General features: G+C 41.8%; 1 protein-coding gene across 4 annotated transcripts in view; it reads left to right on the top strand.

Annotated features, from left to right (window-relative positions):
- Positions 1 to 228: 228 nt before the first annotated feature.
- The window catches only part of GRK3 (G protein-coupled receptor kinase 3), a 133,469-nt gene continuing 109,556 nt past the window's right edge, over positions 229 to 24,141 (top strand). The window contains exons 1-2 of one of the 4 annotated variants that reach the window (XM_030860673.2): positions 229 to 433; positions 23,877 to 23,953. In XM_030860673.2, the coding sequence (XP_030716533.1) occupies positions 321 to 433; positions 23,877 to 23,953 (190 nt within the window). In that variant the 5' untranslated portion in view covers positions 229 to 320. The remainder of the gene's footprint in view (positions 434 to 23,876; positions 23,954 to 24,141) is intronic. The other 3 variants (XM_060311192.1, XM_060311194.1, XM_060311193.1) reach the window with 3 other exon arrangements.

The following is a 24,141-nucleotide window of genomic DNA, read 5'->3' as shown; positions in this document are numbered from 1 at the left end:
CCGGGCCTGGCCGCTCCGCTCGGGCGCAGAGGAGTACTGGCCGCAGGGCGCGCGCTCCCCGCCGACTCTCGCGGAAGAGGCGGGGGCGGCGGCGCGTGCGCGGGGCCGCGGGCGGCGCGCGGGGGGCGGGGCGGGCGCGAGGCTGAGGCGCGCGGGGCGGTGAGCGGGGCGCGCGGGGGGGCGCGCGGCGGGCGGGGGCGGGCGGGGGCGCGCGGGGGGGCTGCCCCGGGGCGGCCCCCCCACGTCGGGGCGCGGCGGGCGGCGGCGGCGGGAGCGCGTCCCGTCCGGGTCCTGAGGAGCCGCCGCCGCCGCTCGCCAACATGGCGGACCTGGAGGCCGTGCTGGCCGATGTCAGCTACCTGATGGCGATGGAGAAGAGCAAGGCGACTCCGGCCGCCCGCGCCAGCAAGAAGATCGTCCTGCCCGAGCCCAGGTACCGGCTCCCCGGCCCGCGCCGCCCCCCGCGTCGCCGCCCCCCGTGGCCGCCAGCGACACCCTGCGTCCGGGAGGGTCGGGCGCTCAGCCGCCGCTGCCCCCTCGGCCGGCGACCTCGGGGAGCGGGCGCTGCAGGGCCGGCCTCGCCGTTCCCGTCTCTGAAATGGGGCATCGGAGGGCTGTTGGGGGGACTCCGGGAGAGAGCGCTCCGAAGTGCCCAGCGCGGCGCGTGGCGCGTAGCGAGCGCCCCAGCGAGGTGTGGTGAGGATGTGGTTGTGACTTCGCTGGACCAGCTCCATCCCTGTCGCCCCTTCCTGCCCCATCTCTGCCTCTCGGTCCAGCTCCATCCCTGTAGTCCTCCCAATTTCATTGCTGTGGTTCCTTCCTGCCCCATCCCTGTCCTTCCAGCCCCATCCCTATCCTTGGCCCCATCTCTGTCATCCCTGCCCTCCCCTCCAGCCCCAACATATGGTCCCCTGCCTGCCCCATCCCCGTCCCTCCTTCTGCCCCATGCTTGTCTTTCCCTTGTGCTCCATCCCGGTCGTCCCTTCCCTAGTTTCTCTTCTTTCCCCCATTCCAGCAACGGCCTCCCCTCAGCTCCCTCTGGGCGCCTTAGCTAGGGAGTGCAGGCGAGTTGCCTTTTGCCCCAGGCACTTAAATTGGTGTTTTCAGTGCTTGCTCCCCTTTGAGGTCCACCAGTCCAGTCAGCTTCCTGCACTCCTTTTCTCTTTGGTGCCTCCAGGCAGTAAGGAGTGGATTCTGACCCACCCGGTTTTCTTTTTGGTACTAAGTGTGTCACCTGGTGACAGATCCACTGGTGGCACTTTGTTAAAAGGTTGAAATGGGACTCACTTAAAAACGCATGTTGAATGGGTGATTCCAGGCAGGAATTTGTTGTTTAAATTACCGGCCAAGGGGCCGATTGAATTGGCGAGCGTCTTGGTGAGGTCCATACCAAGTTGTAATTTTTGTCTTAAAAATGATTATTGATGAAGTAGTAAACGGCTTGATTAGTTCATATCATTGGCACCACCCCAGAAAATATCATGCATCAGATTAATAGTGAGTTTCAAATAGTGTATCAAAGGATTAGCGTTGGATTTTTTTTCCCCTTAGCTTTCCTAATTAACAGCATCATGAGGGGTACAGCAGATGTGTCTCCTTGACACTAAATAGCTCTTGGTCGATTGATGATAAAAAGAGGCATCTTCTTTATGGTGAATTTAAGACCATGCATTTTTGTAATGTATTGGAATCTAAAACCAAAGCTGTTCTCCATTTGAAAGCATCAGTTCTTCAAGTGTTATATACATCTAAGATTGCTTAAATGTTACCTTGACGTAAGAAAAAAAGCATCTTTCTTGTGACGCTGAGGGATCATCAGATTATTTTTACAAATCCCTGAGTCCAAGCCCCACGATATAGAAAATATCTTTCCCTTTGCGTTATTTGTTGTGAAAAGTCAAATTGTGTAAACGGAGACGTGCTTCCTGGATGTTTTTTGTCTCGCTTGCCCTTCATAGCCCCTGCCTCTTTTACATTTTGCAGGGAAAAACCTACTTTGATGAGTGAAGACAAGCAGGGAAAGTAAGGGAAGAGTGGAGGCCCTTTGGAGTGTTGTGAAAGCAACACTCCTGTTCCAGACTTTAACATATCCGAAGCTCGCTGATGATCAGTGCTGTTTAAAATTTCTGGCAAGTGGGAAACTGTAAAACAGTAACCCCCAAATGAAACCTGAATTTCATTAAAAAAAAAAAACCCCTCTACATTTCTATAAATGTCATATATAGTGCTTAATTTCTTTTCCTCTTTTTCTTCCTTAAGGGCAGGGAGTCCCAAATATATAAAGTGTCTATATGTAAAATCAACAAATCTTAACTCATGGACAGTTCTTTTTGAGGGGGGAGGGTGATATATAATATTACTAAAATTAGGAACTGCTGTTCATTTTTTTTTCTTGGTGTTTTGAACTTAATATGACTTCTGCTTTTTTCAATGTCCCTCTTAAGAACATATTCACTTACTTGTGTGAAGGCCTTTGTTTTCGGTGGCATTCTTTGGTAATGCTTTCTTTTAGGGCAGAATCAGTGACCTGCCAGCAGATTTCTCATGACATTTTAGAACTGAGACATATCAACAGGAGAGTAATTTTAGGAAGCGGCTCTTCAGTAATTGTTATTCTGTTGCTGTTTTGTTTTTAAATAGACTCGAATTAGGCCATTGGAACCTCCTCCAGAGATTCCAATTTGTTTTGAGTTTATCTCAACTGGCTTTAGTTTTGTGCTGTGAGCATTTATATAGTAACTGCCACTCCTTGTGCTGTGTTAGGATTCTGGTGCATAGAGATTATGAGGTAAAACATCTTGCACATTTTTTCTCCACGACTGTATAGCAGTTAGTGGCCTACCTGCTCGATTTTGGGATGGGGCTGAGAGGTTGGGGGGATTTCTAGCTCTGGTTAAGCAAGTTAATTTCATCTTGAACTGCCTCAGCATCATGACTCAAAAGCCTGGTGTGATTTCGCTCTTTGGTAAAGGATACAGGTAACATGTTTTCTGATAAGAGTTTCTGTCTCAGCTTCATTTTGGGGTAAGCCCTGTGATCACCAGTCTTGGGCATTCTTGAAAAAGAGGTTTAGCTTTGTATTTTCAGTATCTAAATGGGAAGCATAAAACTTGCCATTGGTCTATCCTGAGTGACTTTTCTTTCCAGCTAATTATTTGAAGCCACTGAGTATTCTGTGTGCTTCCTTATTTCACTTACTTTGCCTTTTCCCCAGTTTTGCACAGAAAGGCAACAGAATGAAGCAATAGCTAGCTAATTTCAATGAAGTGCGGGGTGTGCAGTCCCCTGCCTATTACGGGAGAATCTCAGAAAATGGAACGTTCCACCCTGGGGAGATTTTGCTTCTCTGAGATGGCAAGAGGCAACCATTTTGTTAGGCTGACATATTATTCAGTTAACGAACCAATGAGTGCAAATTCTGGAAAAGTTTCCTATTTGTTCAAATTATATAGCTGCTTTAGTTTACTGAAACATTTGTCGAGCTAATGTCGCTGATGCGCAGGCCCAGCTCATTCATGTGTGCATGCCAGTTGTTTTATGCCATGTCAGAGAAGAAACGCTTTTATTTAATAGGGTCTAATTCAGAAGCCAAGGCCTACAAAGGGTCAGCATCTTAAGCCCTGGAGGGCTCAAGGCAGCTTTTCCCCTGGGCTCACTACTCTTGTAACTTTTTCCGCACAGAGTGAAATTCAGTTGACTTGAGGTCACACACACTTGCAAGAGGTTGAGTCACGTAAAATCCATCTTTCCTCTGGTGTTTCATTTCTGTTCAGTGGACGTTGAAAATTTAGGATCATCCATCACAAAGCTTGTCCTTTCCAAGTGTTCACACGCTGTGCTAGGAAGGTCTGAAAACATTTTAAAGAGCCTTTCTAAGTTTCCGGGAGCATTTTAGACCGTCCTGAAAAAGGTGTGTGATACTGTTTATTCCATTAATTCAGTACCTGGTTGTAGAGGTGTTTTCCTGAGCCAAGCAGAGGGCTACTGTGACCACCCTGGCCGCAGCCTCTTCCTTCAAGGGGCTTACAGTCTAGTGGCAAATACACTGGGAGTTGAGAAAGATGTTTCCTTTCATGTGCAGTTGCTTGAAGGTTCTGTTTAACTGTGGACAAGTAGCACGGAGTGGCTTTTGCTATTCTGTATTCACGGAACACATTATATCTGCCCAGTGTCTTATAGTAATTTGTTAACGATCTCCTTTGAAGAGCTGTTTAGCTGTAACATATATAGTAATATGGTAGTGTGCATCTTCCTATTTTTAAAACTATCATGGGTAATTGATCTTGAAAAATAGCTCTGTTTTCTTCTATGTGGAAATGGGGTTTATTCTGTAATTTCCCCAACTCCAGTCAGCGAGTGAGTGGTGGGTGACTTGAAAGATTCCCCTCTGTTTGGGTTGGAGGGTATTCTATGCCTGCAAGCCCAACTCTGAACTGAAAAGTTAAGGTTGAAAGAAGGAACAGCCTTCAGGAAGAAAGCACTCTATCGTCGATAGGAGCATTTCTATGCATAGAACAGTGGTGGTGGTCTTGCTTCTTTTTCTCTATGCGACACTTTCCAAATGTAATTTGTTTTGACCTTTCAGTTACTACTTCATTCTCGGTCAAAGTTAATTTGTGCCAGCGACTTGAAGATGTAAGTGTGGTGTGTGATCGGCAATTCTTAGAAATAGACGTTCCAGTGCAGTCAGTTTGGGACCCAGAATATGCCCAAGTCAAGCGTTGTGAAAGGTTTTGCATCGAGAGCCCAGTCGATGTCTTTGAGGTACAGGCAGTCCCAGCTTTTAGAAGCGATGTGTTCTCAGAGACAGCCTCTTAAAAACACCTCCTCGGTACACTGAATCGGGTTTTGCCAAACATCTGTGTGGACGGGGACGGACACTGTTGGATCAGATGTCACAGCTCAAAGAAGGGACGCTTCTGTCTTTATCGTGGCAAGCAGAGTAAGAGATGCCACGGAGTAGAGAGGGCACCCGGGGTCCCTGCGACCCCGACAAGCGAGAGAGAAGTTTAAATTCCATGAAGTAGTGATATGACAACTACCATTTGCCGAGAGCTCGCCCTCTGCCAGGCAGTTTGCATCGTGAGTGTATCTGTTCCCCACAACGGTCCTATCAGGTCGTTAGCATCAGCTCCGTTTTCCCAAAGGAGCAGGTGCTCAGGGAGGTTTAGGAACTCAGTCCAGGTGACAGCTGAATGTGGCCGAGGCAGGTGCAGGATTCAAGCCCAAGTGTCCCAGAATCTGGGTCCTTTCCACCTTGCTATGCTGTCTCACCAGAAAGAATAGCGAACACCCCCCACGTCTCATTTTGCAGGGAATGGATGAAATCGCGAAACTTTTTTTTTTTTGTTTGGGGAAAAATCATTCTGCGTGCCGATTCGATCAGCTGCCAGGGTGGCATTGGGAAAGTCAGGACCGACCTCGCAGACTGATCGAGACCCGCTATTCCTCTGGGACCTGCGAAAACGGTAATTATGACTAAGTGAATAAGCAGTTTCTGCCTTTTTCCCAGGAGGAGCTCAGGGGTTAAATGCCTGTTCTGTTTAATAGGAGAAGGGCAATCTCGCTGCTGTTAATGAGAAATTGTATAATAATAGACCGCCTCACCCCCTGGCCACCCAACAGGATTTCTCTCTTTTATCATTTAGAAAAAAAGGGCAGCTCAGGCTGCGTACCTCCCACCTGCCCCCCACCCCCAATTTTCCATATCTGAGAAAAGGGTAAAAGGGACAAAACAATATTTTGGGCTTTATTTGCAGTAAAAATCACTTTCTCATTCAAATAATCTTCCTCTGTTAATAAAACTGTGTATTTGAAGATGGCTGTAGGTGAAAATGCATTCTGTGTGCCTGATGGTCTGTCCTTAGTCTCTGGACTTGAGTGGTGGGGAAATGGAAATGATGTACTTGGCAACTTTTGCTTTCTGGTTGTTGAATCATTTGTCAGCTAAGTCATTTGCATGCTAATGAGGTTGTTCTGGACCGCCTCTGCTTCTCCTCTTTTTCACATCTTTATCCTTCTCTGTTTTTATCACTGATTAGAAGTTAGAACCCCTGGGCCTTTTGTGACTGCTGTATGGGTCTGAAATGCATCAGGCTCCCCATATCCTGTAAATATTTCTCCTAATTTTGGAAGTCTTCTTTTGGGTCACCTGTGCTTTGGCTTCAGTGTGAAGCCAAAGCCCATTGTAGTACTTTATAGGACCATAAAGAAAAAGTCCCTTAGAGAATACAGTGAAAATATTTTTGCAGCTCATATATTTTGTGACTGATTGTTTGTAAGAGTCAGCTTTGACCCAGCCTTGGACTTGTACTCTTTTGCTCTCATTTCCTTCTTCCAGGGTTTCAGGAGCAGGAAAAAGTGATTCTATGGAAGTAGCCCATATGAAAGTAGCCCGGCCAGACCTTTATCCTTAGTGAACTTGAAGGCCAGTTGTCATCACTGGCCCCTCATTTTCCTGTGCCCTCCCTCCTACCTGCCGTACTGTACTAAAAGAGAAAGTTCTAGACTAGGAAGTATGACCCTGATTCCACTGGCAATTTGCCGTGGGCCGTTGGTAAGTCACTTAAATTCAGTTCAGTATTAAATTCAGTGTATTCCGTTTCCCCATCTGTACAATATGATATCTATTCCTTTTTGATCACAGAATGTCCAAATAAAAATCTGTCTCTTGAGAGCATTTTCTATCCATACATTTGTGAGCAGGAGAGAACATTCATTTCAAACACAGAAAACTCAAGAGAAAAAAGATCGGAAGCAGTGTGAAAAGATAATTTTACTTTAATTTAATTTATTGGTTGTGATTTATATGCAGTATGAGACATCATACCTTAAAAAAAGTACAAAACAGTAGGAGATAAAAGCAGTATTGCACGGAGACCCTTGTGCCACGTGCTCAGAGGGGGTGGGCTCGGGAGGCAGGACTTCTGAAAAGTTAGAATGTTGACCCCTAGACCCATAAGTAGGTGAATTTCCCAGATTTCTCCTCAGTGTTCTTCCTCTAGCTGTTTGTTGTAATACTGTTTGTCTAGAACCTTCTGCATGTGGTGCTTTGCGTGGTTCTTTTCCTTTCTCTCCTCCTTCCTCCCTTTTTTCTTCCCTCCTTCTTTCCCTCCCTTTACTTCCATCCATCCATCCATCCATCATCCAGTAGGCTCTGGGCTATATTGGCTTCAGTACCTAAGAGTTCACAAGCGTGCCACTTTTAAATATAGATAACTAAGCAATTAAGAGAGTTGACATCCTCAAAAGGTCTTTGCTTCAGTAAAATGCACCAAAAATCATAATCTAAAAGCAGCTGGCTTCAGCGTATTAGGCATAAGGTGACGCACTCTAGTCTTCCTCAGACATTCAAAGATCGCATCTTAATAACATAGCATTGTCATATCTCATGTTTGAAAAGATCTTGGAGGGCATCCAGTCTAGTCCTGCATTGGGTGGGCGACCTCCCTCTCTAGCATCCAGCCAGGGTCATCTTTGGGGAGCATCTCTGGAAGCTCCGTGGTGTTGGAAAGCTCTCTTTGTAATTCATTCTGCACACAGGTCTCTTGCTCTCCTTTTGTGGGCTTGCAAAACAAGTTTAATCCCGCCCCAAAGTAATGCATCTTCAGACATTTGAAGGCAGCTACCCCAGCCCAGAGTGGCTGCTATGGGAAGCTGTCCCCCGTTCCTTTAGTTGTTCCTCATATCATGCTGAAGTCTGCACATTGCTCTGTAATCCACGCTCATCAGTCTGAACATTACCTAGCTGAGTAAGAATATTAAAATTGATGAAGACTAAAAAGGTATCTGCAGAGTTACTGTCATGAATTTAGTGATGGCAAAACTGTTAAATCCAAAATCAAGTGTATGGTCAAGTCCCTTTAAAAGTTCCATTATAGGGAGAACCTTTTTGGTTCCTTGAATGATTTTAAAATTCATTATACCGGTTTGATTAGGGGATTGTTTCCATTAGTCAAAGTTTGGAAGTTAGGCATGGGTTACATGTGTTTTGTGACAGTGACTGCCCTTTGCCAAGTGCAAAGTGAGAGCTAGGCACTGTGTATTTCTTAGATAATCATGGGCTAAACTATTTCAGGAAGAAAACGAGCTTCAATTAAGTTGAAAAGATCATCTTCTGAGGGTTAGAGAGCGTATGTTTCATATATTCCAAAACTTACAACTCTAGTAGCTGTGGGAAGCAGCAAGTTTCTTCATTTGCAGCAAGAAAACTTTCTTGATTAACACCTCCTTGGTATTTGTATTTTGTGTCATTAGGTCAATCCGTTGCTCTTTATTATCTAGAAAGGTAACTGGTTATATTTCCAGGTCATTTGTTCTAAATTTTCTATATCTGTATTGCTTTCAATAAGGATTTAAGTTAAAAATGAACTGAGATGGGAAGGCATTTACACAGCTGTTAAATACTGCAGGCTTTCATTTTGCATCATGAAAATGTTTAAGTCTTTGATGACATTTTCGATGTATCTTCTTTGAAAAGTACAAGGCTTTTGCTGTTGGGTTTAAGGGTGGGGGGCGTCTATACCCCATGTAGAAATGGAACTAATCCTAATAGAAAAGGTCAAGGGACTTTCATATTCATCTTTTTTTTTTTTTAACATCTTTATTGGAGTGTAATTGCTTTACAGTGGTGTGTTAGTTTCTGCTGTATAACAAAGTGAATCAGCTATACATATCCCCATATCTCCTCCCTCTTGAGTCTCCCTCCCACCCTCCCTATCCCACCCCTCTAGGTGGTCACAAAGCACCGAGCTGATCTGCCTGTGCTATGCCGCTGCTTCCCGCTAGCTAGCTATTTTACATTTGGTAGTATATCATATTCATCTATAAAAGGCCTTGCTTTTCTCACCTACATGTACTGTTTCTTTTCTCATAATGATACCCTAACTGGGACAGGGATTACGCAATAATCACCACAACATTAAGCGTAGAGTAGAGTGTAAAGTTTTCCTGCTCTCTTTTTGTGTTCCATTTTGGAACCGCTCCTTCTGTTTTGTTTCCAGTGGCTGTGGAGGAAAATTTATTATTTTATGCAAAACATCCCAAGTAGAATTGGGCTAGGAGGGGAAGGTGTTCTCTGCACAATAGTAGGTTCTAAGCAAGGGATGAGAGGATGCTTATGTTAATAGCCCCCACCCCCACCCCCGCCCCCGCCCCTCCAAAGAAAAAACTGTAAGAGTTTTGTGTTCGGGGATTTCTTAGGGTTTAATCATTTGGTTTCTTTCTTTCTTTTTTTTTTTTTAATTCCACGTGGAAAATCAGCCAGCCTCTTTATGTTTGTGTCCTTTAAATAAAGTGCCCTGCTTGAGAGGGGATTGGTATTTCAAATTAATTATTTTTTTACAATTCAGGTTACTCTGTAAGAGAAGCTTATTTTCTCTGGCCATGTCATGCTGGAACAGTTTGATGAACTGGAGGCTGGACGCTCCTTCCTGTAAGATCAGAATTTGAAGTTAAACATTATGGCCTATGGGTGTCTCACAAGTCTCTGGTATAGGATAGATGGTGGCAGAACAGTAGAAAAAGCCAGACTCCAGTTTTGAAGGGCCTCAGTGGTTCTAACCTGATAACATTCTTTCCCTGCTCTTAAGAAACAGTCTCCAGACCTGGGGTGTGAACTGGATCAGTATTAAAATGATCAGGATGGGAGATCTACTTGCTGGGCTTAAGTTAGGTCTGACTGTTAACTTGTTAAACCCAATGACATCTGATGGTCATCTGTTTCATATTTATGCAAGAGATTTGAATTCAGAGCACAAAAAATCCCACTAATACTTGTATATAGCGCCTTGTGGTTTTACACGTATTGACTCTTTCTTGTTAGTTTTTACCATTATTCTCTGTAGTTGGTAGACATTTGAAAAAGAAAAAAGAAAATTACTCCAGACTTGTCCATGTGGAGACAATGAGAGGGGTATTTTGTCTGTTTGGGGGAAAGCTGGTACTCTCCTCGGACACCAGTGTCTTTCCTGTGGTCCTGGGGGCTTCCCCCTGCCCTTCAGACTCAGAAACTGGATTCTGTCATGGCACTGAGTCTCTCTCTGCCTCTTACTGTGAAGTTCACATCCATCAGCTGAGTCGGCCCGACTAACGCCTTCTCTTCTCTTCTCTTCTTCGAGCCCGGTGGTTCTTATTTAAAGACCCCTTTGAGAATCCGATGAGGCAGAGGCTCCCACCCCTCAAAGTGCACTGACTCACATGGTCGATTTACCTGAAAAGCCAGACTGTAGGTGGAGTGTCCGATTTGCTGCTTTACACTCAGCACTCATTCTCAGGAGCCTTGTGCCTGAAGTCCCCATGACCTGAGAGTTCTCCCCTGCAGGCGGCCCTCGTGGAAGTGACGCTGTCCTCAGAAGGTGACACAGGTGGCGCAGGCCTGTGGCTGGAGGGGTCAGAAGGCCTAGCCCCCTGGCTCGGCAGCTGCAGTAGCTGGGACCAGGTCATTTCTCCAGGGGGTGGCTTTACCCTGGATGTGGAATCCTGGAATTCCCTGACAGTGAGAGGCCCCTGTCCACATATTCATGTTTCCTGCTCTCACTGGTGCCAGGCCCCCACTGGATTTGATCCTAATTTATATTTAGGATATAAATTCCTGTGACACATTGTATGGAGATACAGAACGTCCCGCATCTCAAATAACTGAAGCCACAGCTTGTTAGCCGAGGAGCCTTTGGCATTTCTCTGCCCTTTGTGTTATGTGTTGATTTAAAATTTTCATTCTCCGAGAGCAAGCTTTTGCCCTTATTTTCAGATTCTTGGAAACGGCTCCACAATACTCATCATCCCCGTTTTAGGAGGAAGTTCAGGTTCAGAGAGAAGCTAATTGCTCAGGATCACCTTGATAGCAAACGGCACAGTTGAGCCTCAGTTCAAATTCTGTGCATTTTAATAGACAACCTCAGACTGCCTTCCGCCACATGAATCTTCTAAACAAAGAAGTTTCTTGGATTTGGGTAGCGGAACATTGTCAATTTCAGATGCTAGTAACACAGTTTGAAATGCATTGTCTTCGTTCAGTTGGGTGATCTACTACAGGGATCTGATGAGGTGATCCAGTAGCTTACATATATTGATACTTTCATTATTTTCCTACCTCAGACACACTTTTGTAATTTCAGATGCACCCGTATTTCAAAAGCAAAATTAAAATTCACGTCTCTCCCTGTCTGTAGGTAAATGGGGATCTTTGGCTTGAACATACTTGTCAGTTACTCTAGATGCAATAAGGATTTTTTTATGTTACATTTATTAATCTTGTTAGTGGTACCTTCTAAATTGTGGTAGAAAATAAATGAAGCAGGTTGCCTATTAAACCTTCATACAGAAAGGTCGTTGAGCTCACATTGGGATGGGGTTCTGTTTGTCAGAGACACTTTAGTGACCCAATCCACAGCTCAACTTCTTCACCTGCACTCCCCGAAAAAGAAATTCCCCAGGTAAAACGCCTTATTGATCACTACTGGCAGTGAAAATGGAGGACCAACTCTGTCTCTGGAAAGCGGCAATGAAAAAGGTAAAGAATTAAGCATTTATCTTACCTTTCAGTACGAACTACATTTTAAGGTAACCAGAACTCCCTCGTTGGTCATGGGAGATTCATCTTTACAGAAGAATAGCAGCAAATCAGAAGGAATGATGGAATTAGAAAAAGAAATCATCGTTTTGCAACGTTTACTGAAAGTATTGATTTAGGCAAAGATCATCAGTGTATGAAACCACTAAATGAAAGGTAGGTGGGGGAATTTTAAGTGGAGAGGTCAGACTCTCACCATCTGAATTTTCACATCACTAACGTTGGGGCTCAGGACAGACCGACCCCAAAATAGGCCAAAGTGGCGTACTGATTATTTTGAATTAAGGTTACTTAAGAAACAGCCAATGGAAGAAGAACACTTTGACCCTCCTTTGTCTCCAGAAAGCAGGAAATAAATCTCCCATGTGAAAGGTACCCTCCCCGCCCCAGGAGGTAGAGAGCCATCCTTATCACCAGAGATGGCAAATTCGGCCCCGCGAAAAGGCTGTGTAAACAAACCTTGTTATTACTTCTTCACTAATTTATGACCCGAAGCCCAAATGTCTTTGTCTTGTCGGTTCTTCACAGATTTATTGTTTCTTTGTCTAAGAAGTATAAAAGCCACCTGCTTTGGTCCTTTCTTTAGGTCCTATTTCTGTGAGACTTCTGTACCTATGAATTAAATTTGTCCTTTTCTCCTGTTACTCTGTCTTGTGTCCATTTAATTATTAGACCGGCCTAAGGAACTCAAGAAGGGGAGGGGGGAACTTGCCCCTCCCCAACGCTGAGGAGAAATAAATGCGTCCCCTTGTATGGGGCAATATGAAGACTATGTAGTGAGTATTCCTGCCCCCAAAGGTGGACTTGCACGGACTCAAGCTCAGAGCTGACTTTCAGCTCACAGGACACACGGAGGTAGAAGAACAGATTGAGTGACCTTATGAGGAAGCAAACAGGCAAATCCAGAATGGGGGGTTTTCCTCCAGGACTGCGGTCCTGGTTTCCTCAGTAAGTCACTGGCATGAAGATAAAAAGTGGGTGGTGGGGATGGACAGGTGCTCGAGAGTAAAACAGATTTCAGAGATATAATCATCAAATGAATGTGTGGATCTTGATTTGATCTTGATTCAAACCCAACTGTATGAAAGACACCTCTGAGAGAATCCTGGAAATTTGGTTTAGGAAATGGGTATTAGATCTTCAGGATTTATTGTTACTTCCAGGGTGGGGTTGGGAAGTGATAACGGATCATGCTTATTGGAAGGAAAATGTCCATAGTTTTTAGAAATGCAGATAGAAGTAGTAAAGGTAAAACAACATGTAGTCTGAGATTTGCTTTAAAACGCTTTAAAAAAACGGAGGAAAAGTGAAGGGGAGGATGAACGTAGCAGACTAAAATCTTGATAACTGTTCCTGAGGTGTTGATTGACGGGTTATGGGCATTCATTCTACCATTCTCTACTTTTCGCATGTTTTTTTTTGGCGGTACGCGGGCCTCTCACTGTTGTGGCCTCTCCCGTTGCGGAGCACAGGCTCCGGACACGCAGGCTCAGCGGCCATGGCTCACGGGCCCAGCCGCTTCGCGGCATGTGGGATCTTCCTGGACCTGGGCACGAACCCGTGTCCCCTGCATTGGCAGGCAGACTCTCAACCACTGTGCCACCAGGGAAGCCCTACTTTTTGCATGTTTGAAAAATTTTACAAGAATTTTTAAAACCAGTAGAGAAGATCGCTTTGTGTGAGGATCAAGGCTGTCTTCGGGTAGGGCTGACGATAACCTCGTTGTTGTCCCAATGTCACGTGTAACCAGCACTGGTGACTTAGGATATAAATTCCTGTGACACATCGTATGGAGATACAGAACGTCCAGCATCTCAAATAACAGACTGAAGGAAGGCTGATGTGCTTTTTGGAAACTGCATTAGATGACTGAAAGAGAGCCTCTGTGACACTGATTGCAAAGATATGGATAGAGTTGTAATAAATGCATTTGCAACCAGAGTTCTGACTCATCCAAGTCGTGTGGACAGATTTACAACCTTTTGACTGGAAGACTCCTCATCGAAGGATGAGAAAAAAAAAAAAAGATGGAAAAAGATTATCCAAGAGAGAAAGCATATTAAGACGTGAAACTTACTGTATCCATTTACTCACTGAGTATGGAAGACTTCACTGAGCCTCATTCAGTCATGAATATCTATTAAATCATAGCTCTGATGTTTACATTTAGCATGCTATTTAAGATGATCTATCCTGTAAGCATACTTTCCATGCCTAATGAGACTCTGCAATGTAATTCTCTCTCACTGAGGTTACTTTAACAACTTTCTGTTTTTAAATTATGTGACTATTAACTTGTCAAAACATTTCAAAATTATTTATTTATTTATTTATTTTGCGGTACACGGGCCTCTCACTGCTGTGGCCCCTCCCGTTGCAGAGCACAGGCTGCGGATGCGCGGGCCCAGCAGCCATGGCCCACGGGCCCAGCCGCTCCAAGGCATGTGGGATCTTCCCGGACCGGGGCACGAACCCGTGTCCCCTGCATCGGCAGGCGGACTCCCAACCACTGCGCCACCAGGGAAGCCCTCAAAATAATTTCTTTAAAAGAAGTGTTTTCTAATGTGTTGCTCTAAACCAGACCTCACCAACATTTTACCAATAAGACTGGTATGAAGAAAAACAAAACTTTAAGAGAAGTCAAAACAATTCTGGATAAATGGGAGAGTTACAAGATATTTCTAGACAGGAAGACTCAGTATTGAAAAGATGTCAGTTCTCTTCAAATTAACCTATCCCAATCAGAATCCACGTGAGAATTTTAAAGAATGTGATAATTCATCTAGAAGAGAAAAAAGGGCAAAAATAACCAATAAAATTTTGAAAAAGTTAAACAGCAAGGGTCTGCCCTACCGAATATAAAACGTTGCTATAGGAAATAAAACAGTGTGGTCTTGTTACAGGCACAGACACATAAGTCTCGTTTCAGGCACATAAGACACGTAAGTGGCAGCGCATGCAAAAATCTCCTTGTATGCATATTTATATTCATTTATATGGTAAAATTGGAATTTGGCTTGTGAGCAAAGGTAGCATTTTGAGTCTGTCGGGGAAGGGATTGTGCATGATAGCTGGCCATCAGGTAAAGTCATAACCCCTCCACATTGTAAAAAAATAAATTCCTGAGTAAAAAAAAATAAATTCCTGAGCTCTGATGAGATGATCATCAAAATATTAAAAATAGAAAAACATGAGAGAATATATTTTTGTTACTCTGGGATATAAAGGGCTGTCCCAGGTGAACCCCAAACCTGGAAACCATAAAGGAGAAAATGAATGAATACATGACACAGATGAAGAGTTCTTGTGTGATAAGTGGTATCACGTACCAAATTAAAAGATGAGTAGTTGAAAAATTCCACTGGATGATCTTATACGGAGCAAGTTTTACTTTGTAAATCTGTTTGCCTAGAGAGTGCTTGTTCTCTGAGGTTCTGGCCTGGTTCACATTGTCTTAGGGAAGAACTGTGGGAGGGAGACAAGGAAGCTCAGCAATTGTATCCAAGTCAGCATTTTTGCCAGTTGTAGAAACAAAATGTCATCTGTCAGTCCTTGTAAAGGAAGTGTTTGCTTTATATATTTATTTATTTTTTGGCCACACTGCAAGGCACATGGGATCTTAGTTCCCGGACCAGGGATCGAACCCGAGCCCCCTGCAGTAGAAGCGCAGAGTCTTTACCACTGGACTGCCAGGGAAGTCCTGAAGTGTTTGCTTTAAAAAAAAAAAGCCATGAAAAGCTGGACATTAATCTCAAGGGTGGTAATTTAGGTATTCTCGCGTAGTTAGAAAAATAAGTGAGTCCAAAAGTGGACGCTGTATGTTGTCTGGCAGTTTTCTCTGTGTGTGTTTCTTTTTAACCTGCTGCTGTCCTTTGTCCGTTTCCTTCAATTATTCGGTGCAGGCTGGCGTGGCTTATCAGATGCTGCACGAGTGGTCCCGTTGCTTTCTCTGTCACCTCATCTTTGCCAGGGGCCCCTTGGGATCCGGAGTTCAACTGTGTTGCACTAGACTCTGTAGGCCCCTGTGATTGCCCCTGTTGACACGTACCTGTGACACTGCGTTGGGACTCCCTGCTTACTCCACTGTCACCCCTCTAGACATGGCCCCCTTCAGGGCAGAGACCGGGTGGACCCACTGTGTATTCTGAGTGTCTTGCACAGTGCCTGGCTCGTGGAAAGGAGACACTTCCTCTCTTGGATGAACGAGTGATTAAGTGAACAGGCGATGGATACGGAGGTGTGTATGTTTACAATACACTGTGGGAAGTGATACAGTGGTGCCTGACACGCAGTGGAAACCGAAGTAAGAGGGCTTGCCTCTGTAGGGGTTGGCGAAGGCCAGTGACCCTGACCTGGATCCTGGAGGCTGAGCAGGTTTTCACGTGAGGAGAGGCATTAGTGGGAATGGCATTAACAGAATTACAGAGCAGTGAAGAAATCCTGCGTGGCTACCGTGTGAGGACAGAGGGAAGGTATGGTTGATGAGGTAGCCTGGGGCCTCTTTGGAAATGCTCCCCATAACGTGCCAGCGAGTTTGGACATTGGGCAAAATGTGAGCCCCTTGGGATCTTTTTTTAAAAACTTATTTTATTGATTTAAATCAGTAAAATTTATTTTATTGATTTAAATCAGTAAAATTTATTTTATTGATTTACAGTGTTGTGTTAATTTCTGCTGTACAGAAAAGTGATTCAGTTACACATATATATATTCTTTTTCATATTCTTTTCCATTATGGTTTATCGCAGTATATTGAGTCTAGTTCCCTGTGCTATACAGTAGGACCTTGTTGTTTATCCATTCTCTATATAATAGCTTGCATCTGCTAATCCCAAACTCCCAATCCATCCCTCCCCCTCTCCCCTTCCCCCTTGGCAACCACAAGTCTGTTCTCTATGTCTGTGAGTCTGTTTCTGTTTTGTAGATAAGTTCATTTGTGTCATATTTTAGATTGCACATATAAGTGGTATCATACGGTATTGGCCTTTGTCTGACTTACTTCTCTTAGTATGATAATCTCTAGGTCCTTCCATGTTGCTGCAAATGGCATTGTTTCATTCTTTTTTTATGGCTGAGTGATATTCCATTGTATATATATATATATATACCACATCTTCTTTACCCATTCATCTTTTGATGGAAACTTAGGTTGTTTCCATGCCTTGGCTATTGTAAATAGTGCTGCTATGCCTTGGGATCTTTTAAATGAGAGAATTCCATGAAAAAGGGCTCTTAGGAACAAGGAGGATGCTCCTGGCCCTCCCACGGACTCTGCTTGGCTCCAGTTTTCCCATCCTCTGATGCTTATTCCACACAGACAGCAAGGTAGCCATCAAATGAAGCTGCTTCTCTGTTGTTGCTGATACAAACGTATTTTGAGAGAAAGATAAATGGATTCAAAAATGATTATTGTAACCAATTTGAAGGGACGGTTTAGATCACAAAGTTTTAGTAACTCTGATTAGGTAAACTTGATGAACCCATAACTTTGTTCATCCTTCATACTGTATCTGTTCGGGGTAACTTTTGTATTGATGGTGTGGTTGTTTTTTTGTTTTTTTTTTGCCAGAGAAGTTCAATTATGTTTAGTGTCACTTTAATATTAGGTAATATATTGCAAAAGAAAAGGCATTAAAAACAGGATGTGGATTGTCAAAATATTGGAGGAAAAAACACAAAGGAATTCACATTTAGCTTAATTGGGCTGTGGTCTCCTGAATATAGATCGTCTCACGTGCTGTTGTTTAATGCTATGCAAATTGCATACAAGACTTTTCTGCCAAAGATCTGGTGAACCGAGGAACCTTGGGAAGAGCTGACAGTATGAAAACTCCTTTTGGGGGAGTTGAATCTTGGTATGATTGCTTAGTTACCCTATCTTAAAAAAAGCCTGCCTTTTGGGTTTCTTGACGGTCGTAACGATAACAGCTCTTATTTAGGCAGGGCTTCTAACAAAGCCATCTTGCTTAATCTTCACAACTACCTGATGTGTGACTAGTTTTTTTAGGTGATGTGTCACATATTATTTGAAATATTTGTTTAGACGCATTTTACTTTGGACATCAGAATAGAACAGAATTAAACTTCACATAGAATATAGAGACTTTTAATAATGGGAGGTATCCACAGTCATCCTTTGGCCAGTAGAGAGCAGATATCTGCTCTTTAAACTACTTCAGTAGTAGAAAAAATTTTTAAATTATGATACAATATTTATTATACTTACCTTGCATTTATGTAGCAGAACCCCAGTAGGTCATGACAGGTAGGGTTGGTATATCACCAACCAGTTGGTATTAAATAAAAAAAAACCATTATGCCCCCAATCGGTATAGTATTATACATAGTAAGTATATATGCTTATTTTGATGAGGCATGTAAAGTAATGGTCCAGGAATCTGGAGGCCATATTTTGATTTTTTTAAACTTTCTGTAATGAAAATTTCAAACATGTACAGGAGAGAATCATACAATAAATTTGCTGCCACCACTCAGCTTTATCAATAATCAACACGTAACCAATCTTGTTTCATCCATACGTTGTTTCCTTTAGGTTATTTTGAAGCATACCTAGACATGGTATATATCATTTCATCTGTAAATATTTCTGTATTTCTAAAAGATAAGAGCTCCTAAAATACCCAACATAAGCATAACACATTGCTACTGCTAAAAAAGTGATACTTGCTTAATATCATAAAATATTCAATCTGTATTCACATTTCTTCAGTTTTTTTACAAGAAATTTTTTTTTACTTGAATTGAGTTTTAAATAAGGTTCGTATGTTACACCTGATTGTTATTTCTTTCAAGTCTTTTTTGAACTATAGGTTCCCTGTCATTTTCCCTCTTGAAATTTTTTGTTGAAGAAACTGGGTCATCTGTTGTGTAGAGTTGCCCACACCCAGGATTTTGCTGATTGCATCCTTGTGGTGTGATGATGATGATAATATCTCCAGCTTTATTGATGTAATTCATGTGAAATAAACTACACATATTTCAAGACTGCCCGCAGATGCCAGCTGCAGTATGTGTCTAAGGTCTACCTGCATTTCTGCCTGACTGACCACACATTTTGGGCTTCCCATGACCTTCTTAGGTTTGAGATTTCACTAGAACAACTCACAGAACTCAAGAAAGTCCTACGCCTATGATTATTTTTACTGTAAAGGGTACATCTCAGGAACTGCAAAGTGGTTGTTACGTAGGGCAAGGTCTCATGGGAAGAAGCGGAGTACAGAGCTTCCACACCCTCTCCAGGAGTGCCACCCTCCCAGCACATTGACGGGTTCATCAACCTGGAAGCTCTCCTGACCTCATCGTTCTAGAGTTCTTATTCAAGTTTCATTGCACAGGCCCCATTGATGAAATCATTGGCTGTTAGTAACTGAACTGAGTCTCTAGCCTCCTGGAAATCAGGTGGTAGGGCTGAAAGTTCCAATCGTCTAATCACATGATTGGTTCCTCTGGCGATCACTCCTGTCCTGAAGTTATCTAGGGTTTTTCCAAGTCACCTCATTAGCATAAACTCAGGTATGGGTGAAAAGGGCTCCTTATGAATAAGACATTCCTGTCACTCAGGAAATTCCACCGGTTTTAGGAGCTCTGTGCCAAGAAGCAGGACAGAGACCAAATATCAATACATATATTTTTAATTCTACTGTATATATCATTTCCAAAAGTTTGCTCTTGCCTCTTTGTTATCAAACAATATGTACTTTTTTTTTTTATTTTTTAAATCTGGCTCCTTTTACCCAGAATAATTTTTTTGAGATCCACCCATGTTATATCAGTAATGTATTCCTTTTCATTTTGAATGTTATTATATTATATGGATATGCACTCATTTTTATCCATTTGTTCACCTATTGGGGGCACTTGGGTTGTTTCCAGTTTTTGATCATCACGAGTGAAGCTGCTGACAACATTCATGTACAGGTCTTTGTATGGGTGTATGCTTTCATTTCCCTGGGGTAAATACCTAGAAGTGGAATTGATGGGATTTTATAGTGGTTTGTGTTTAACTTATTACGAAACTGCCCAATTGTTTTCCAAAGTGTTTGTTTCGTTTTACATTCCCACTTGCAGTGTATGAGGATTCTGGTTATTCCACGTCTTTGCCAGTGCGTGATAAGGTCAGTCTTTTCTGATTTTAGCTACTCTAATAGGAGTATAGTAATATCTCATTGTGATTTTAATTTGCCTTTTCCTAATGACTAATGTTGTTGAGAATCTCTTCATATGCTTCTTTGCCATCCACATATCTTCTTTGGTGAAGTGTCTGTATGCATCATTTGCCCATTTTTTTAAGAGGGTTTTTTGTTTTGTTATTCTTCAGCTTTGAAAATCCTTTATATATGCTGGATACAGTTCCTCAATCAGATATATGATTTGCCAGCATTTCCTCTCAGTCTGTGGCTTGTCTTTTAATTCTCTCCAGTGCTTTTTTTTTTTTTTTTTTTAAAAGAAGATGTTGGGGGTGGGAGTTTATTAATTAATTAATTTATTTTTGCTGTGTTGGGTCTTCGTTTCTGTGCGAGGGCTTTCTCTAGTTGTGGCAAGTGGGGGCCACTCTTCATCGCGGTGCACGGGCCTCTCACTATCGTGGCCTCTCTTGTTGCGGAGCACAGGCTCCAGACGCGCAGGCTCAGTAGTTGTGGCTCATGGGCCTAGTTGCTCTGCGGCATGTGGGATCCTCCCAGACCAGGGCTCGAACCTGTGTCCCCTGCATTAGCAGGCAGATTCTCAACCACTGCGCCACCAGGGAAGCCCTCTCCAGTGCTTTTTGAAGAGCAGAATTAAACCAAAATTCAATAACAGAAGGATATCTGGACCTCTCCATATATCTGGAAATGAATCAACTCAGTTATAAATAACTTACAGTTCAAGGAAAAAAAAATCAAGAGAAATTAGACAATAATTTGAATTGAATGAACATGAAAACAGACTATTAATATCTGTGAGGTACAGTTAAATCAATGCCCAGAGGAAATTTTATAACTTTAAATGATTATATTAGAAATGTTTAAATTCAGTGATGTGACTTTTTAAGAAATTAGAAAAGTAGCAAATTAATCCCACATGTAAGTTGTAAGCATTTAAATAACGGAGTGGAAATCAATGAAATATAAAATATAAATAATAGAAGAAAATGAATGAAACAAAAACTAAAGATCAGTACAGTTGATAAACGTCTGCTTAGTTCGATCAAGGGAAAACAAAAGGAAAACACAGTTTAACAGCATAAAGAATGAATGAAGAACTGTCACTAAATCTTACGGACATTAAAAGGGCAATAAAGAAATATGATCAAATTTCAGTAATTTGACAGACTGGATGAATTGGACAAATTCCTTAAAAGATACAAGTTACCAGTACAAGAAGGAATAGAAAATATGAATAGCCCTATATCTATGAAAGAAATGGAATTTGTAATTTAAAACCTTCCCACAAAGAAAATTCCAGGCTCAGATGGCTTCACTGATGAGTTCTATCAAACATTTGAAGAATTAATACTGTCTTACACCAACTCTTTCAGAAAAATTAAATAAAGGAATAATTCTCCTCTCATTTTATGAATCATATTATCTTGATACCAAAACCAGAGAAAGCTATTATAAGAAAAGAACAAGACTTCTACACTGAAAGCTATGAAATAGTAATAAGAGAAATTATAGAAGCTTAGATAAATGGAGAAATATGTCATATTTATGCATAGTACACTTAGTATTATTGAGGTTAATTTCCCCCAAGTTGATCTGTAGATTCAACAAAATCCCCATCAGAGCCTCAGCAGGCTTTTCGTGGGAAGAAATTTCCATGTTGATTTACAAAACTTATATACAGTGAACCTAGGATAGCCAAAAAATAAACAAAAAACAAAACCAAAAGCAATAAAACAAAGTTGGAATGCTTAGGTTACTAAACCTCCTGATTTCAAGACTTACTAAGCCTAAAGCAATCAAGATAATACAGTATTTTTGTAAGGGTAGACATATAGATCAATGCAACAGGATAGTCCAAAGATAGACCTACACGTGTTTAGTGTTGAATCAACAAAGATGCCAAGAAAATTCAATGGAGAAGGGATAGTTTTTTCAACAAATGATACCAGAACGATTAGGTATTATAAGGAGAAAAAGAACCTTGGTTCTTACCTTGCATCGTACACAAAAATAACAAATGGATCTTAGACCTAAACAAAATGTAAGCTTTAAAATTTCTAAGGGAAAATATAGGTTAAAATCTTCATGACCTTGGGATGTGAGAGATTTCTTAGCACAGACCGTCTACCAAAGAAATAATCAGCACATTGGAACTCATTAACTAAACACTTGTTCTTTTAGAAGGACTTCATGAAGGAAATGAAGAGGCAGGGTGCAGAGTGGGAGAAAATATTCTTCATTAGGGAAATGCAAATTAAGGTACAAATCAAAATGAAATACTACCACACACCCAACAGAGTGGCTAGAAGTAAAAATACTGACAACCGAAGTATTGGCAACTGGAGCTATCGTATATTGTTGGTGGGAATGTAAAATCCTACACCCAGTTCTGAATATGGTTCAGCAGTTTCTCATAATGTTCAATATAACTCACCATATGACCAACAGTTTCGCTTCTAGATATTTACCCATGAAAAATGAAAACACATGCCCATGAAAAGACGTATACACAGATGTTTAAAGCAGCTTTATTTGTAATAGCCCCAAACTGGAAACAACGCAAATGTCTGTCAACAGGTGAACAGATAAACAAATGGTAGAATACTCATACAATGACATACTATTTGGCAATAAGAAGGAACTGAATACTTATGCACACAACAATACGGATGAAGCTTGTTTATGCCGAGGGAAAGAAACCAGACACAAAAGACAACATATTGTATTATTTATATAAAATTCTAGAACTACAGCAAGTCATCTTTATTAACAGAAAGGACATCAGTAGTTGCTCAGATCCTAGAATTTGGGGAGAGTGATTGCAAAGGAGCATCTTTTGGGGTGATAGAAATATTTGATATCTTGATTAGAAGAGTATTATATGTGAAAAACTCATTTAACAGTACACTTAAATGTGCATTTCATTACATGTAAATTATACCTCAGTTAGTTTCAAAAAGTAAAAAAAGAAAAAAAAGGAAGGGATAATGCCAAATTGTTGCCCATCATTGGATGATAGAGATTTAAGTTCTACTTTTCCCATTTGGATAATCGCTTTGGGGGTTCACTTATTGAATAATCCCTCCTTTCCCCATTTTTCTGCTTTGCCACTTCTATTATGTATCAAGGTTCCATGTATGTGTGGGTCAGTTTATATGCTTTTGTTCCATTTCCTTGGTCAGTTTGTTTATCCTGTCTTAATTACTTTAGCTTCATAATAAGCCCTTTTATCATCATTCCTTTTCTTCAGAAATGTCTCAGCTATTCTTGAGCCTGTGTTGTTTTGCATACACTTCATAAAGAGCTTATCTGGTTCCGTGTTCTATGAAAAATCCTGTTGGAATATTGATGGGAATTATATTGAGTTTATAGATGAATCTGGGTAGACTTTGAGTTTCTGCAGTATTAAATCTTTCCATTCCTAACTGTGGTCTATCTTTCCATGTATTAAGATCTTCTTTACTGTCTCTCAGTGCAGTTTGTAATTTTTCCCTGTAACATTCCTGCACATATTTTGAAAGATTTATTTCAAGGCATTTGATGTTTCTTATTCTGGTGTAAGTGAAATCTTCCTTCTAATTATGTTTTATCGTGGTTTATCACTGATGTATAGAAGTGTGATTTTTTTGAATATTAGTATATCCAGGGAACTTTTGCTTTAGAAAGAAACTCATTCATCGATTTAGCAGAATTTGTCGTGTGTGTGTACGCTTTTAATATTTTTGTAAAGTGGTGGTGTTGAGGGAAAGCTTCCCCAAAGTCCTTAAGTTATTTTTCATAGTCAAGTCTCTACATGTAAGCTTGGCCCTGAGTCATGGGAAGAGGGTACTAGCTGGAGCTGTGGTGTTCCCAGCTTTAAATTTAGTCAGCTGTTTATGCAATCGTGGGTGTCAGTAAGAGGCATCTCTCGTCAAGCCAGTATCCTTCTTTTGGGCATGTTTTTTATTGAGGTATAACTGACAAATGGAATTATTTATATTTAAAGTATACAATGTGATGATGTGATATACACATACATTGTGAAATGAATACCAAAATCAAATTCATCAAGCCAGTATCCTTGAATGAAGACATCATGTATCTTCCATTCTAGGGATGGAGGCTGTCATTGTTAAAAACATGTCACTCTTCTCTTTTAGTATCCGGAGTGTGATGCAGAAGTATCTCGAGGAGAGACATGAAATCACTTTCGACAAGATTTTTAATCAGAAAATTGGTAAGCCTGCTTGTTTGTTTGGCAAACTGTAATTCCATTCGTGGTATCGGGTGGCACCACAATAATGTAGAAATGCAGCCCCTAATGCTGTTACATGCTTTGTAGCTCAAGCTGGGGCTGAAGGAAATTGCATGTAATTAATAAGATACTAAATGATTACTTATGTCCCTAATAATATCTCTTGTAAG

Source organism: Globicephala melas, chromosome 13 (assembly GCF_963455315.2).
Source record: "Globicephala melas chromosome 13, mGloMel1.2, whole genome shotgun sequence".
In the NCBI taxonomy this organism is placed as follows: Eukaryota; Metazoa; Chordata; class Mammalia; order Artiodactyla; family Delphinidae; genus Globicephala; species Globicephala melas.
This window is presented reverse-complemented; position numbering and strand designations above follow the sequence as displayed.